Source organism: Bradysia coprophila, assembly GCF_014529535.1.
Source record: "Bradysia coprophila strain Holo2 chromosome X unlocalized genomic scaffold, BU_Bcop_v1 contig_12, whole genome shotgun sequence".
Lineage (NCBI taxonomy): Eukaryota > Metazoa > Arthropoda > Insecta > Diptera > Sciaridae > Bradysia > Bradysia coprophila.
The window spans coordinates 364828-381508 of record NW_023503293.1 but is presented as its reverse complement, the minus strand read 5'-3'; the positions used below and the strand labels follow the sequence as shown (position 1 = coordinate 381508).

The window sequence follows — 16681 nt, the reverse complement described above, 5'->3', positions numbered from 1 at the left end:
TTTCAAAAGAATCCCTCCTCAGCGATGGATGGAGCATTTCTGCTATGTTTTTTGATTTAAACATATTAAAAATGTATGCTACGCCTATGCCTGGGAGGTGAATTTGAAAATATTTCCTTTACGTGTAGCGTTAAATTTTAAGTTTTGTATGTCCTAACGTTTCAGTCTTGATCCATTCTACAAAATAAAATTCATTTCAGCGATGGATGGTGCATTTTTGCTATGTTTTTTGATTCAAACATATAGAAAATGTGTGCTACGCCTATGCCTGGAACCAACATTACGACATGATCGACGACTGGAAAAATCAATGGAATGAAGCTTGCCCTGTGAATTCAGAACTGGTCACAGACCCCACTGTCATGCTTCCTGGATTCGATCGACCACGTCCGGTCTGGTCTCAATTGAACCGCATTCGATCCAACCACGGTCGAGGCTCCACAAATGGGATCCATTCATTTCGGAAATTTGCGACTGTGGACATGGAATTCAGACGATTCACCACATAGTGAAAGACTGCCCGAAACGTAAATACAGTGGTGAGTTCACAGACTTTTTCTCCATCAACGATTATTCATGTAAATATGTAAATGACTTGGACATAAATCTGTGATCGATAGTGTTCTTGTGATGTGATCAATTGACTCAAGTCTTGTAAATTTTGTAATTTTTTTTAAATTTTTATACGAGTAAATAAATAAATGCCTGGGAACTGAATTCGAAAATATTTCCTTTACATGCAGCGTTAAACTTTTAGTTTTGTGTCTTAACGTTTCTGTCTTGATCCATTTTAGAAAACAAAATTTACTTCAGCACTGGATGGCGCATTTTTGCTATGTTTCTTGATCCAAAGAAATAGAAAATGTATGCTACATCTATGCTTGGGAACTCATTTCTGCCACTTGCACTTGCCATACGTTTTGGTGAAGGTACATTCTATTTACTCATTTCTGCCCCTCGGTCAAGTGACAATTCATATATTACGTTTCTGCAGTTTTCAGTTAACTGAAACGCCTAATATAGGGCCAGGGTAACAACATTTTCAGAGATTAGCCGAATAGGTGACATCTACGAAAAATATTGTTCAATCTATTACTACTAAAGTCTAATACTCAAAAGACTGTTAATCAACGCATGATGGTCAAATAATGAAAAATATTAATTTTATGCAAACAAATGTGAATTCTAACAATAGAGCCTAATTTTCAAAACGTTCCAACGCGATGTCGCTGTTTGGAGAAATAAACACGAACTGTTACCATAGTTACGTACAATCCAACTCAACAAAACAACGATGGAACTTCGTGTTCATACTTATTCATTAATGGGCATCAGCTACGGTTTGGTGGTTTTAATTTCGTCAACAATATTTACATAGCTGGAAAATTGCAATAAACCATTCTGAATGTAAATAAAATTAAAAATTTCGTATCGCTCATAAAGCCATTCAGTTACGTGGTGGACACAAAATTTGTTGTGTTTTGTTGTTGTTTTTTAAAGGAAAAATATTTTTGTGTGGAAACGGTGGAAACGCATTCTGTTTATGCGTAAAAAATGTGTTCTCACAAATACGGAAGTACAGTTCTCGTTCCGAGATAACTTAACCGAATGATGAACGTAGTGTCCAATTTTAATATTTTTACGAAACTAAAATCAAGTAACGAGATGTGGAGAGACTGTGAAAAATGGAAAGCAGTGTGGAAAATGTACATTTTAGGTTTTATCTGCTGCAGCAGCGATTTATTTACATTCGGACTGGAGTCTCATTTCTACAAAACGCAAGGTAAATACTGTTTTATGTAAACATTTTCTAATTATGTATCGTTCTCATCTCCACTACATTATTAAATGTTTACATTAGAAAGGTGTAGTAAAGTGAATAGGGGATGTCAACATAGATATTCCCGCTATTCTTGTTTGTGAATCTCTGATAATAGCAATTAGTTAAACAAAAAATTGGAACAAAGTGTAAAATTGGTTAAATTCAAATATGAAACTGTATGTCGGACCATATTCAAAAAGTGACCTCAGTTATGCGCTGCTGATTTTACTTCCGTTTTTTTGTCCAACCACGTCTGTTTACAAAATATAATATGCTGTCATATGCTGTCATTCAGATAAAATGATTGTGTAATGGTTAAAATGCTCTAAAAAATAATGTTCGCTGTGTAAGTGTACACACAATATAATTAACGGTAATTTCGCGCTAGTTGGGATGCTATAAAAATCAATGTGAGAATGATGAATGCACTCAACTATTCTATTTTAACGTATGTGTACATTAAAAGAAGATCGATATTGAGAGCATTAAAATAGCTGAAGAATGAACTTTACGTAATAGGTCAAAAGTATCTGAAGCAAACAATAGAACACGAACCTTCTATTATTACTCTTTATTATGACATAAAATGGAATGCTCTTTTTTTGGATAGGGTCTACAAATTTATAGCCATGTGTTTCATAAGATGGTGCAGAAAATGTAACCTTTAGGTTTTCTATTAATACAGTTCTGCTGGAAAGTCAACAAGAAAGTCTAATATTATAGCAAAGCTACAGAGCAAAGTTAAACTTAAGTCGTATCAAAGCACTCCAGCTCCAAGCATGAGCACACAAATGTACGATTTCAAATTGGGAATCTATTTTCGGCAGTGCAGTAGACTTTAAAAATTGTCCATGTTAGTAGTGGGAAGTTAGTTACTGTGCTGTGGTAGTACTGATTAAAGTTCGGAACAGATCACTTTTATCTGATCTGAAACTGAAAAAAGACGATCTGAAATTTTCAGATTCAGTTCAGATTGATTTAAAATTTATCTGATCTGAATCTGAAAATTTCAGATCAAATCTGAATTCAAACTGAAATCTGAAAATCTGATTTTTTGCAATCTGATCTGAAATTTTTCAGATTGATCTGAAAATTTTTGCAATTTCCTGAAATTTTCATACAAATTTTTCAGATAATCAGATCAAATCAGTTTTTATCCGAACTGAATCTGAAATCACGCGATCTGAAATTTCAGATTCAGATCAGATTCAATTCAATAGTAATCTGATCTGAATCTGAAAATTTCAGATACAATTTTTCAGATTCAGTTCAGATCTGATCTGAAGATTTCTCAATCTGATCTGAAAATTTTCAGATTAATCTGATCTGTTCCGACCTCTAGTACTGATCTTATTTATTTGTTATTGACTTAAGTCACTTGAGCCATATATCTTCGCCGTTAAGAGATATAATAAATTCTTTATATGACCGTAAATTTTTCCGGTGTAAACAACAAGAGCGAATGAAGGGAAATATGAGGGAATGCTTGGAACGAACGAGCGCAAATTATGAGCGAATCAAGGGGAAATATGAGCGAATGATCGGTATATATGAGCAAATGTATGGAGCGAATGGTAGGACAGAATTTTCCGTTGTTGGTTCTTCCTCGTTTTTCCGTCATATTCAATCTGTCATTCCTTTCGTTTGAGAAATGGTCTAGTGTTTGATATAGATAATCGATTGCTGCATTCGAAGGGTTTTGAAAGGTTTGTCAGACCTAACAAGTACCGGATTTTAAAAATAAGAACGTTGAACGATCGGGCTTGGAAAATGTGCAGACCCTGCCTATACACATAGTTATGAAAGCACTTCAGAAACGTACAATGTTTACCGAGGTCGATGAGCTTGTTCCCAAACTGAATATATCTTTGTTGTGTTAACCACTCAGAGCCCCAAACTAAATGCCAAAAAGAATCGAAAGCTCTATCAAGAAATTTATTAGATCATTGCACCTTTACCTCGATTTTTACACCCCGATGACTACATTTTATGGAAATAACGTTTCCAGGTCGTCAGATTGCTATTGCATTATTTTCACATTACACCCTCCTATTAGTGGTATGTAGAATATTGTACATAGTGAACCATTTTGTACATTATTGTTTTCCGTATTTGAACATATCGATAAAATAAAGTATTGTTGCTGTGACATTTTTTCCAACTGATTTATCAATATAACTCCGGTTCTCTCTTATAGATATATGTATATGTACGTCAACATAACAAAACTACTATAATTGTGTATTGACGATATTTTTACAAATTATTCTAAAAAACATATTGTGTAGCTATGTAAATTATAATGTTTTATGTGGTTCACGCATACCTTGTCACCAGTATGGGTCATACTATCATAGCAATTAGATGATTTTGAGGAATAGATAAGAGTAACAGCGATATAATGACCTACAAAAAAAGTTGCATGTACCGTTATAGTTGAAAATTAATTACGCAATCTAGCTGTTATGGTTCTAAATTTTAAATTTGGCATTTAATATGTCAGGTATTTGCATAGGTAAATTTAAAATCTGTATCGCCTGGAGAGTCGGTAGACCAAAATTCCAAAATGAAATGATAATGATTACAGTAAGAGAAATGATAAGTCTTTTACTTACAGACAACTGTTTTAAACAGAGACAATTTTTCTGCCCTAATTTGCATAATGAACTTAAGCCTCTTTTGTAAATTAATTGTTGTCACTTTTCTCGACTTAAGTCTTTTTGACTATTTAAACAATTATTTTTTCACAAAAAAAAAATTAAGTCTTTTATGCAAATTATTTGTAGTTGATTTTTCGATGTTATGTCATATTGAAAATAATTTACAAACATTTTCTAAAGCTAAGTCAATTTTGCAAATAATTTGTTGTCACTTTTTTCGAGTTAATAATTTTTTATTACCAAAATTTTTAATTAAAAAAAAGTTTTTTTTAGATTTTCTTATAAAATGAAAGCAAAATAAAATGATCGATTCTGGTTTTTGACAATTGAATTTCAATTGTCAAAAACCTGACTCGATCATTTTATTTTGCTTTTACCTTATTTGGGAAATTTTGGACAAATGTAAGAAAACGTGGTAAAATTAAGTAACTATACTTTACCCAAAAATAGTCGTGGCTTACAAATGATAGTAGATTTTATCGTAGCTTAGCCCGATGCAAACATAAACATCCCGAGTGGTAGGTTATTTGAAGAATATTTTATTGTATATGAGCTATTGGAGCTTATTATTCTGATTTTTTTCCCATGAATTTTTAGAATCAACCTCTTAGAATACTGACAAATGTTTAGAAAATCTTTAAATTCATAAGTTTATGAATTTTCATGAATTTTAAGACTTTTGAGAATTAATTCTTGAAATTTCTTAAAATTCTCAAATTTAGGAATTTTTAGAATTTGAAAAAATTTAAGAATTGAAAACGTGTTGATGAAGTAACGGTCATCCCATGGAGTATGGATCGAAACCTGGTTTGGGACGCAACATGTAGGCATGGGCGATAATGATAATGATTATCTATAATTATCGATAATCGATGATTATTGACTTTTTTTTATCGAAAATTATCAAAAAAAATATCGATAATCAATAATTATTGATATTTTGATAATTATCAAGATATCGATAATTCGATATACCGATATTTCGGTACGAAAATCCGATATTTATCGATATATTCCGATATATTGGTATAATATCATTAATTTTCAGATAAATATCAAAATATCGAAATTTTGATAATTATCGAATTTCGATATTTTGATAAATATCAAAATATAGAAATTTTGATAATTATCGAATTTCGATATTTTGATAATTATCGATAATTATTAAATTATCGATAATTATTAAATTATCGATAACGATATGATTAATCAATTATCGATAATTTCTTTCGATTGATATTATCGATAATTTTGAACGTCTCCCATCCCTAGCAACATGTTCCGATACCATGGCACCATCGTATGTTCGTCATTCTGGTTTTGCATGTTAAAGTAGCATCGGACATTTGTGAAAAAAAAAATTTTAAGGATCGGACGAAATATTTTACATTTTTTGTAGTACTTAACCCATTCTAGCTTGTTTTATTTCAAGAATTTACCAGATTTACCAGCCAAATTATTTATTAATTATTTTGATAATTTTGATAATAATGATGTAGAGAAGAGATTCAAGTTTTTACGGGTTGGAATGACGGCTTGGCCTGACCACCATTTCTTGGTATATACTTTTATCAATAAAAATTCTTAAGAATATTAGAATTGAAATTCCAATTCCAATTCCAATTATGCCCTGCATAAGCCCTGTGATGAAATATCACGTCCTTTCCACTTCTTTCGGAAACGAACATTCTCCGTTACGCTGTATTGAAGACTGTATTTTTAGCCCCGTACGAAGTACTGGGGGCTTATAAGATTAATATGCCGTTTGTAACACGTCGAATTGGAAGCAGACAGTAAGGGCAAAGCATTTGGTTGTGTTCATAGATGACGAATCCGCAATAAAAAAAATGTCCGTCCGTCCGTCCGTCTGTGACCCCTCTAGCTTGAGTAAATCACAACCTTTTTTCAAAATTCTTTTTTTCCCTGATTGGTATCGACAAAAGTAAGGTCAAGTTCGAAAATGGGCATGGTAGGGTCGGCCCTTCCAGAGCTAGGGCCCTATAGGTGTTTTTCAGTCTTTCGACGATATCTACCGAAATACGCACGCAATAGCTGCTTGTGATATATCAAATGAAAGGTATTGACGAGAACAAAGTTGCTGAACATTGTTTTTGGGTAAGATGCAACGTGGGCTTGTTGGGAGGGCTCAAACGTCGTTACTCGGCCCTAAGTGTTTTTTGCACATAAATCGAGTAAATCTCATCCGATTTTGCTAGATTTAGTTTTTTATGGAAGGTAATTGAATACCGAAAATAACTTGGCGAAAAAAGTTTCAAATTTGGGCCCTTGGACTAAGGCCGCTACTCGGCCCTAAGTGTTTTTTGCACATAAATCGAGTAAATCTCATCCGATTTTGCTAGTTTTTTTTTTCGTTTGAGAGATAATTGAATACCGAATAGAATGATGGCAAAAAAGTTTCAAATTTGGGCCCTTGGACTAAGGCCGCTACTCGGCCCTAAGTGTTTTTTACACATAAATCGAGTAAATCTCATCCGATTTTGCTAGTTTTTGTTTCATTTGAGAGGTAATTGAATACCCAATGGAAAGTTGGCAAAAAATTTTGGGTTTCTAAAATAATGTCGTAAATTGTTGGTTTTAGTTGAGAGGTACTTCGTACGGGCTTTCGTAATTGCGCTATGCGCAATTTTAAAAATGAACACTTTCTGTAAATTTGACCATGCCCAACTTGACTAGCATTTTGGTAACAGACGCATTAGAGGGTTGTAGACGTATTAGGGTTACGGGCGTATTAGGGCTACGGACGTATTATGGTTACGGACGAAATAGGATTACGGGTCGTACGGGGCTAAGTCGCAGCAAACGCTCCGACTGTTCTGATGCCTTGTTTGCGTTGCAATTTGGCAACGCGCTACAAGCAAATATACAAAGCTCCGGCAGTGGCACAACTACTAACAAATTTTCAAACATCAGAAGGGCAAGTAAGGGTCTAGCACACAGTCACTAAAAAACGGCGTTCACTTGTAAATCATTTATCGAAACAAAATAAATTAGAACAAACAACAGTCTCCTTTCTGCAAATTTGTCAATGCGAATGTGTTTTATCAGTAAAGTTGTGGAAAGGAGTACGTCTTTCATTTGTTAATAAAATTGCAGAAAGGAGACTCTTCTAATTTATCTTGTTTCGATAAATGATTTACAGATGAACGCCGTTTTTTAGTGACTGTCTGCTAGGCCCTTGCTTGCCCTTTTGATGTTTGAAAATTTATTCGTATTTGTTCCACCGTCGGAGCTTTGTATATTTGCTTGTAGCCCGTTGCCAAATTGCAACGCAAAAAATACAGCCTTCAAATGCCCCCCCCCCCCAAATGACGAGATATTCAAATGGTACAAACGCACTTGCTGGTACTCTACATGGACAGTATATATACCTGGACAGTGTATAATTCCTTTTTTTACAGCAATTTCTCAAAAACTGGAGTGCAGCGAGTTGACGTTGTACCGTTTTAGTGTCTTCAGCAATCCATTAGGTATCACATAGAGAAATTATTTTTTTCATGGTTTCAGCGATCGGCTTCATACAAAATTAAAAGTTATAAGTCGGCTAGGACCATTTTTTAGAGAAAATGCGAAACATTGACATTAGCCGACCTATAACTTTAAATTTTGTATGAAGCCGATCGATGAAACCTTCAAAAAATGATTGCTCTAGTTGATATCTAACGGATTGCTGAAGACACTAAAGCTGTACAACGTCATCTACACTCCAAGCCAAGGCTTTAGCTCACCTTAAAAAAGGTCGGCTCTCACTACTGAATGGAATCATAGCTTCAAACACGTTCTTTTCAAATTCTAAAGAACATTAAAGTTTAAAATATTTTCATGGACTTTCATAGTCAGAGTTAGAGTGGTTTTTTATTGTTGCAGGTGATCGCTTGATCCAAAACGCTTTACAATCATCCGAGTATGACATCCATCTGGAAGACTTCTTTTGGACTGGTTCTGGAGATGGCCCTCCAAGTTATAGAAAGTCCGTGATAGAGAAAAGTAACTCTCGTGACACAATAATTACAACATCAACAGTTGTTGCAACGGTCTACATTGATGGAAACATGGTAACGACTTATTTAAATTTGTAGCCTTGGTTACCGTTTGATCAATAATTGTTTTGAATGCAAAAAGGACTTGGAATCAGATCCGTTATGTTTACATGACTGTACCGAGTCGAATACATATGCATCCGGGTATTTACCCTCCGACAGACGATACTGGTTGCTAACTGTTCTCGCTGGATATTTTTCACAGGAAGACTATCCGATTATTGAAGATAAGCTGGCACAACTGTATCGTATGGCATTTTCGAGGTTCATTTTCCGTATTTCTGAGCTCTTGTGTCGGAAACCGATTCGATTTTAACACTTTCAGACAACAGTCCTGGCACTTGGGCATATCCCAAACCATATTTGGTAATCGTACCGATAACCGTAAAAGGAGTCTGAATTCGATGAATGTTTCTTCATTTACGCACCAAATCTCTCCGGATCAAACTGACAGCAATGTTGAGAATGTTAGGGAAACCGAAACTGTTTCAAATCCACACCCAAATTACCATCGCTTGAGGAAAAGAGACGCGTTGAATACGACCGTGGAAAGCAATAAGGACGCGTATGTGATCGTTCCATCATCGAAAAAACGAGCTTTAAAGGGAAATGGAGATAATCGACGAATCAACGTTGTTGTTCATAACATTACGGCGTTGGTTAGTGACGATAGTCGATTGGTCGATGATATTAGGGGAGACAGTACAGTCCCTAGCTTTAGGTGTGAATTGTAACATGACTGTATACATTTCCGCTATAATCGAATTTTCCGATCGCTTTAGAAATCAGTCCGCTGGCAACCAGACCGAAATCATTTATTCGGTGTTTGTGGACAGAAAGCCAGTGCTTGCCAAGACAGCAGCCGATGACATGAAATTGGTCACGGAGGAGGAAGTGGCTCGGGTCATGGAGAAATTAGTGTTCATAAAAGCAGAACGTAAGTGATGGAAAGGAAAGAAGTATTTATCTTAGTCAGGGGTGCTGTGGGAAAAGGTTTTATTCGGGACCGTGAATTACTTAGCATACGAATTGCACCGCAGCTCTTCATTTAGCTGTGAAAATTAATAAAGCAGATTTCTGATCTCGGAAATTTTCTAGCATATTTGAAAGAGCCACAAGCGACTCCATTAATACCATCAACTGAAGTGAATCAAAACTCAAATCTGATAGCAGTTATCGGACAAAGTCCGACCATGATCATTATTGCAATTATCGCTACGATATTATTGGTCGTGTTATTTATCGGCTTATTACTGATGACCCGGGCGAAAAGGAAACGATCAGCTGAAGTTAAGAGGTCTGATTTTAACAAGTGAAATTAAGAGTTAAGTTGATCCCATTTCTGATTCTTTTTACAGACTCACCAGCCGGTCGTTCAAGAATCAATCAACAGGTCACCTTCAAGAAATCGAAAAGGCCGACAGTGAAAATGGAATTGAGAACATAGCATTCGTAAATGATGCTGATAGTGTTGGCAAAAAAGACACAGATGCGATGATGGCTGTACAGAAGAGAAAGACCGAGAATCCTGTGCTACATTTTCCACATCCACCACTATCATCACCTAGCAGTTCGACATCGGATTCGTCTATCTTTTACCCAAAGCGACGATCTCGGCTAGACGTAGAAAATATTCTCGATGAGAAACCAATCGCTCATTTCGATTCGAAGGGTGCCGAGCCGCCAATATATGCAACTGTGACGAAGAAAAAGGAAAATCGCAAGAAAATCAAACGAAAATATCTATCAGAGAATCGGGTTGGATCGATGGACGAACGGAACACAAACTCATCGCAGAGTTCCACTTACAGCGAAGTGTTTGACGGATCGGAAAAAAATCATGAACGGGACAGCAAACGACCATTGCAGCAATACAATAAAAATAAAATTTTACAAGACAATAAGTTTAGTGTACGGTCACCCGACGACGAACTTGAGTCGCCTACGGAAGCGTTTAACAAGGAAATTCTACGAGCTTTACAGAGAGGAAGATCACCTGGCGATAGCATCAGTATTGGATCATATTTAAGCATGGCTTCAGTTAGAAGTTTCCCGAAATGTACCGTACCAGAACCATTAAGTAGAGTCCTGGAACCCGTTAGTATGACACACTTAGATCATTCCGAAATCGAGGGATCAGACACCGGCGGAATACCGAGAATTGTTGACGCACAATACAAGAGCGGACGAAATGTGGGTGTTGGTCCTGAGAGCAATATTGAAGGTGACGGAGGCTTCAGCAGAAGTCAAAGTGACGGTGCCGATCCAGGTGTCCTCAATTGGGAATTGCACAAGAGAATGATGGACAACAAAGGTAAACCGATTGAACACAAACTTATTGTAAATTGCGATGCTAATACAATTTCGCGTTGTTAATAGAAGTCATGAGTCCGCTGAGAGACCCAGTCCTAACGAGAACACGGTTCGAAGGTCTGCTAGAAGGTGCAATCAAACTATACTCGAATGATGATACTCACACTGAGATTGGCAACAACGACGTTCCTGGTGCAATACGACCGATAGAAAATAAATCAAAGTCCGCAATGGATATGTACAGGTGACTGCATTTAACATCCATCGTTGAACTTACTGCAATGTTAAAACTCGAAAAAAATCGATTGCAGAAATCGAGGGGATTTATCACGATCAATATCTGAGCATAAATACAATCGACCTTTCACCGCAGTTCCATCAAAGACGAGTAATGAAAATCGTACAACACCTCCATCGCCTTACAACAAGAAGGCTTGGGGTAGTAGTGCTCCCTCACCATTGGTAATAACATTGTCTGTAATAATCCCTTTTTACAATTGTCTGAATTGAACATTTTCGAAATACAGATTCGACCGTTAAGTGCTGGTCCATTTCATAGGCCCGAACCGCCCGCCGTTGATGTTGTTCGAGTGCTTGCTCCACATAGTTCCACCATTTTATCCACCGCACCGCTTATCGAAGCCATTCAAAACGAGCTGAAGAAATTTAACAAATAGATCGACGGTTTTGCGATACAACTTACAAAAAGCGTGAAATAATATAGGAACGTCATTTCCATTGTAACTGCCATTTTTTTAGGTTTATAGAAAAAAATAGGATTAACGGTTGCATGGTAGATTTGGATATTTTTACTGTGGCACACGAAAATGTTTGTAATTTCTTATAATATTCAAAATTAAACTATTGAACCCGTCGTATGTATTGCTCAACGCTTTTTTCTTTTAATTGTTTCTCGAAGCGTGATCGAAAAGTTTTTGTTGGCCAGTTTTATTGGCGATCATTGAGGACGCTCTCACGAATGATATATAACTTCCGTCAGCTTGTACTATGCATCTGTGTTTCAAACCTTATAATATGGATTAATATGGACTAATAAAGAAGAGGAGAATGTGCATACCCGTTCGAACCCGTGACTACTACCTCATCTGAAAACCTAGTACGGAATTCCGAAACCCGGACGAAGTAACTCTCAAATAAAACAAAATTTATCCACAGGGATAAAAGTGAACCCAAAAAACCTCACTAATCATTGAAAAACCGACAGGCCTTGAACTAGAAAAATGGTGTACTATGTGATGCTGCAATTTTAGGAGCCAACACACAAACACCTCAATAATACTAAAAATCAAAGGGCCCCAAAAACCTCTCAAGTCCTTCAAATTTCTAAAGTTTTAGTTCTAGGAAGATGGTGAACCGTTTAGAATTTTGGGAAGCCAAGAGAGAAGGGAACCCAAGAAAACCCTTATGAATTTTTCGAATTACTCGAATTCTAGAACTTGGGCAGATGGAGGACCATGTGGTTGGTGGAACTTTGGGAACCACAATAATTCCAAAAGTTGAAATATGAAAATCGGTTTTTACTTCGATTCCATGCAAAAATTATCACCTAACATTCTACTGCCGAGTAGCACGATTGAATAAACGTTGTGGGCTCAATATTAAATTTATTATTTGTTGAAAGTTACTCAATTTATCGATCCAAATGCGACTAAAAAGTGTTTATGCCTTCTGTCGTAAAAGCTTTTTGGATCGATAAATTGAGTAACTTTCAACATGCAATTCCTCATTTTTACAATCAAGAAAAGTACCAATTCTTTTGGTTAACAAACATTATATTTATTCCTTAAAGCTCCCGAATTGTGGTTTCTGTTCATCTTGTAAAAATCAATTCAGCTCAAAGAAAGGTATAGAGACCGTAAAAACAACAAAAGAAACTTCGATGTATTAGAGAAAAAGATCAAAAGTGATAGAAAAATTAGGGAATATCTGAGAATTTAATTTCATTAAAATAATTGCTCAATACTTCCGTAAATATATGGAAAACTGACAAGCCTTCCAAAATGGTACCATATCCACCATATCACTACACTTATCAAAATAGCAGTTTCCAAACCGTGTTGCTCGAAAACACACGAGTGAGTTCGCAAGTATCACAAATTGATCCCTCAATGCTTTCCGTCGCATTCAATGTAGTCTACTATTTCAGCTCAGAGTACTTCGTGCGGGCAGAAGAATAAATGACGAACTCGGTTTTTCCCGGTTTTAAATTTTGCGGTTACATTCCCTGGGCAGCTGACACCTACGATCACTTTTGTTTGAAGTGCTTTGCTCGAATGTTTTACCTTTTTTGTTATCATTGAAATGTGTTTTTTGATTTATTTATTGTTGAATTTATTTTACTATATCATATTGTACAAAATACTTTTTTTCCATTTCTCTAGCTTAAATAACATTTTCTTTTATTTTTAGATTATTCTGAGAAAATTTATTAAAAGCTAAAATTTATATAAAGTGTACTTACTCTTGTTCATTACACGAACAAATTTTATGTAAATTTTATTGAGAGTTTTTTTTTTGTTTTTCTTTTCTTAGAAAATAAATTAAGAAATTGATTAACATCTCATCTTTTCGTTCATTATAATATTTATAAATCTAATTAATGATTTTTCCCATTTTTTTTTATAAATATAAAACTTTTCATATTTTTCGTCGACATCAAGGACAACTACAATTTAATTGAGGAATCGTTTCAAATAAATATTTTGTTTACATTTTCTCTTGTGTAGGAAATAAAAAAAGTTTTTATAGAAATAAAAATGAAATTATTTAAATAATTAAATCAATACCCGGGGATCCCTGAGGAAAAAGAAATGTTACTGCGCTGCTCATACAGACAAATAAATTTTCCGCTAAATACATGCGCAGACTGTACAGTTTTAAGAACGCAAACGTTTTATCTTTTAACCATCGAACGAAGAAATCCATTACAAATTCGGCGAAACCTCATTAACCAAATGCTTATCTCTAATTATCTCCGTCATAACGTCTATAATAATATTCGAGAAATTATATGGAACACACATCAGGTCAACTTGAAATGGACCTGAATGGACCTGAATCTGAAAATCGAAAATCTGACCTGACTTGTTTGGCAAATTGTTACAACAATATCGTGACAAATGTGCTACTTTTGATTATTCAAATATCCCCAATGAAACGACGGGACGAAAAACACAATTTTTTTATGCAAATGAATCAGGTGAAGTCAGGATAAATTCGAAAGTTATCAGGTCAGATCAGATCGAATTCAGGTCAGGTCAGGTTTTCGATTGTCATGTTCAGATCAGGTCAAAAATCGAATTAACCGTATCCTGCGCGATTTAAAATTTTGTTTTTATTAAAAACATTAATCTTTTCACTGATATAGTCTCATAAAACGTTCAGCATCCTACTCCGGATAAAGTGATAAGGAACAAACATTTTCCGAGTAAAATTAGCCCGACTCTATCGTTTACAGCAACTTACTTAACAACAAAAATGAGCGAAAATGGGAAAAATATGAACGTTTTAAACGATTCCGTGAATGAGTTACTTATAATACAAATAAATTGTTTTTATTCACGGGGGTCACTGTGTCATACAACCAATAATTATGACAGCAATTTCTGAAATTCTCGAATCGTAAAAGAGTTCCTATCTAAATCACTAATACGGAACTAACCGGCAAAATGGAACATAACCGGAACGGTACCTTTTCTAAACTTGATGGGACTGTATCCTGTGATAGGGTCATAATTTCAATATTTTTCTAATTTTTCTAAAATGAGATTGTGAAACACGCACCGCATCGGTTATATCAACGGTTACCTACCGGATTGCTGAAATAAATTTCCTTCATTATATCATCGCGAGCAAAAAAAAATAATTATTAAGGTCGTTTGTTTGACAGAGAATACACATTGTTTAACAGGTTCAAAGATCAAGAAGAGTATTTTACATTTTAGCTGTAAAAATATCGTTTCTGAGAATGTGGTTATGCATAAAGAGGCGATATTTATTTAAAAAGTAACATTGAAGACGGAAACGAGATTGCTTTTGTTTGAGTTGTGAAGTTATAGTATATTCTAAAAATAGACGAAAAACTAAGGTGTTTTCGTGGTATAAATGGTATCATGGAAGCTCTGGATATACAAAAAAAAAGTATGGAAAAAAATGAACAAAATGAAATGAAAATAGAAATTATTTAATTCTTATCAAGTCATCTTAACAACGAAAATTATCAAATAGTCAAAATAATCGCCCTGCAGAAATTCTGCAGAATTCCGGGAGAAACCTGGAGTCTGTAGCAATCCTAATTTAATTCCCAATTTGTATCCCTCCCCCAATTTATCTATCGAGGTCCTCACGAGGATCATGCCATATTTTTCAGTAACAAATTTCTCGGGAATCTTAGATCACCAAAAATTCTTTCAACGAATCACTAGACGTAAAGCATACACAAAAGAGCTATTGGTTCGAAAAATTCCCGTCTGCATATCCCCTACAAAAGACTCTTTCGTAAAGAGTTACAAACAGTTCCACTGTTTGTAAGATCACGAGGCCAAATATTCCCTCTGTCGATCAATTCGTTTAAATTTCTTTTTCTTGAAATTATTGAAACGTTCACTTTGGATGAGATCGTGAACTTGACCGACTCAACACATCGCTCTCAGTTTAGTTGGGTCATTGATTTTTTTGTCCAGATTCTGTTCACAGATTTGTTGTGATTTTACACTAATCTTATTAGTGTTACACGGAATGTAATGCCCGAAATGTTGCAAAGCATTTTTTTTTTCTATCAATCTAGTTCGCCAATGAATTCATTACAGCTATATTCACACAGTTACAGCCCAATTTTCCCATATCAATTTTGTGTGTGAATATATTGGAATTAGAGGTATTTCGAGCATTTAAACCGATTTGTAGGTTAAAGCTGAAGTTTCGGATCATACAATGTTACACAGAAACGTGCAGGTGATAATTGATTAAACAATATTCAAAGATGATATTTCTTGAATAGGTCACCAAAAGAATTTTGATTAGAATTAGATCGGCGCTACTTTAAAACCTTTCTCAGAAGCCTTTTCACGGAAAATCGTCTTCACCGTACATTGTGTGATTCGAAACGGCAGCCTACAAATCGGTTTCTAATCGCCGGCGCACACCTCTAATTGGAATATCATTGGAATTCTAGACGGGTGTTTAGACTCACCATAAAAATAAGAACGTTCACATATGTGCGATTGGTGCTGCGCGCACAGTAAAACGATTGAAAAAGAAAACCAGAGAGATAACGGCTGTAAATACGCAAACAACAATTAATCACACACGACTCCATTGATCTCTGTGAGTCAATTTGGTTAATTGTTTTTGAATCAGAACAATGGAAGAATTGTTCACACAGAAAATCATGTGCTTACAATTCCTAAGTAGATTAACGAAACATTGAGATTACAACATTTTAGATTTACTTTTCGATCGACATATCTAAATAATTGCGGATGCATCGGATGCAACCGTACAGAATACGATTATAGTCGTAAATAACCGAAAAGCACGCAATCCGATTCCATGTAATTAATCTATAATATTTTAATTTAATTTAATATTGTACTAATATTGTAATATTGTACATATAAATGGACAGGGTCGGACTGGCACTGGGGCTACATACAAATCATTTGTAAAAAGCCTTAAAATTTCAAAACAAATTTCATACAAAAACCCTTTCGGGAATCACCCGAAGTTCCAGTATGGCCAGTCCGGATCTGTTAATGGACGTTTGAGCATTAAGTTCAGGACTGCCCGTGCCACTCGTATTTGCG

The 16681-nt window shown here is 35.2% G+C and overlaps 1 protein-coding gene and 1 long non-coding RNA gene across 2 annotated transcripts in view; one reads left to right on the top strand and one right to left on the bottom strand.

The window, feature by feature from the left end:
• Window positions 1-4662, bottom strand: part of LOC119067496 — a 30528-nt gene extending 25866 nt beyond the window's left edge. The window contains exon 1 of the long non-coding RNA XR_005085951.1: window positions 4652-4662. This is a non-coding gene — a long non-coding RNA (uncharacterized LOC119067496). The remainder of the gene's footprint in view (window positions 1-4651) is intronic.
• Window positions 1323-11740, top strand: LOC119067490. The gene is made up of 10 exons (XM_037170498.1): window positions 1323-1783; window positions 8371-8558; window positions 8626-8807; window positions 8869-9264; window positions 9326-9480; window positions 9642-9840; window positions 9902-10857; window positions 10923-11100; window positions 11168-11318; window positions 11384-11740. Exons 1-10 carry the CDS (start codon window positions 1609-1611, stop codon window positions 11531-11533), a joined length of 2730 nt encoding a protein of 909 aa, XP_037026393.1. The 5' UTR covers window positions 1323-1608; the 3' UTR covers window positions 11534-11740.
• Window positions 11741-16681: the final 4941 nt, after the last annotated feature.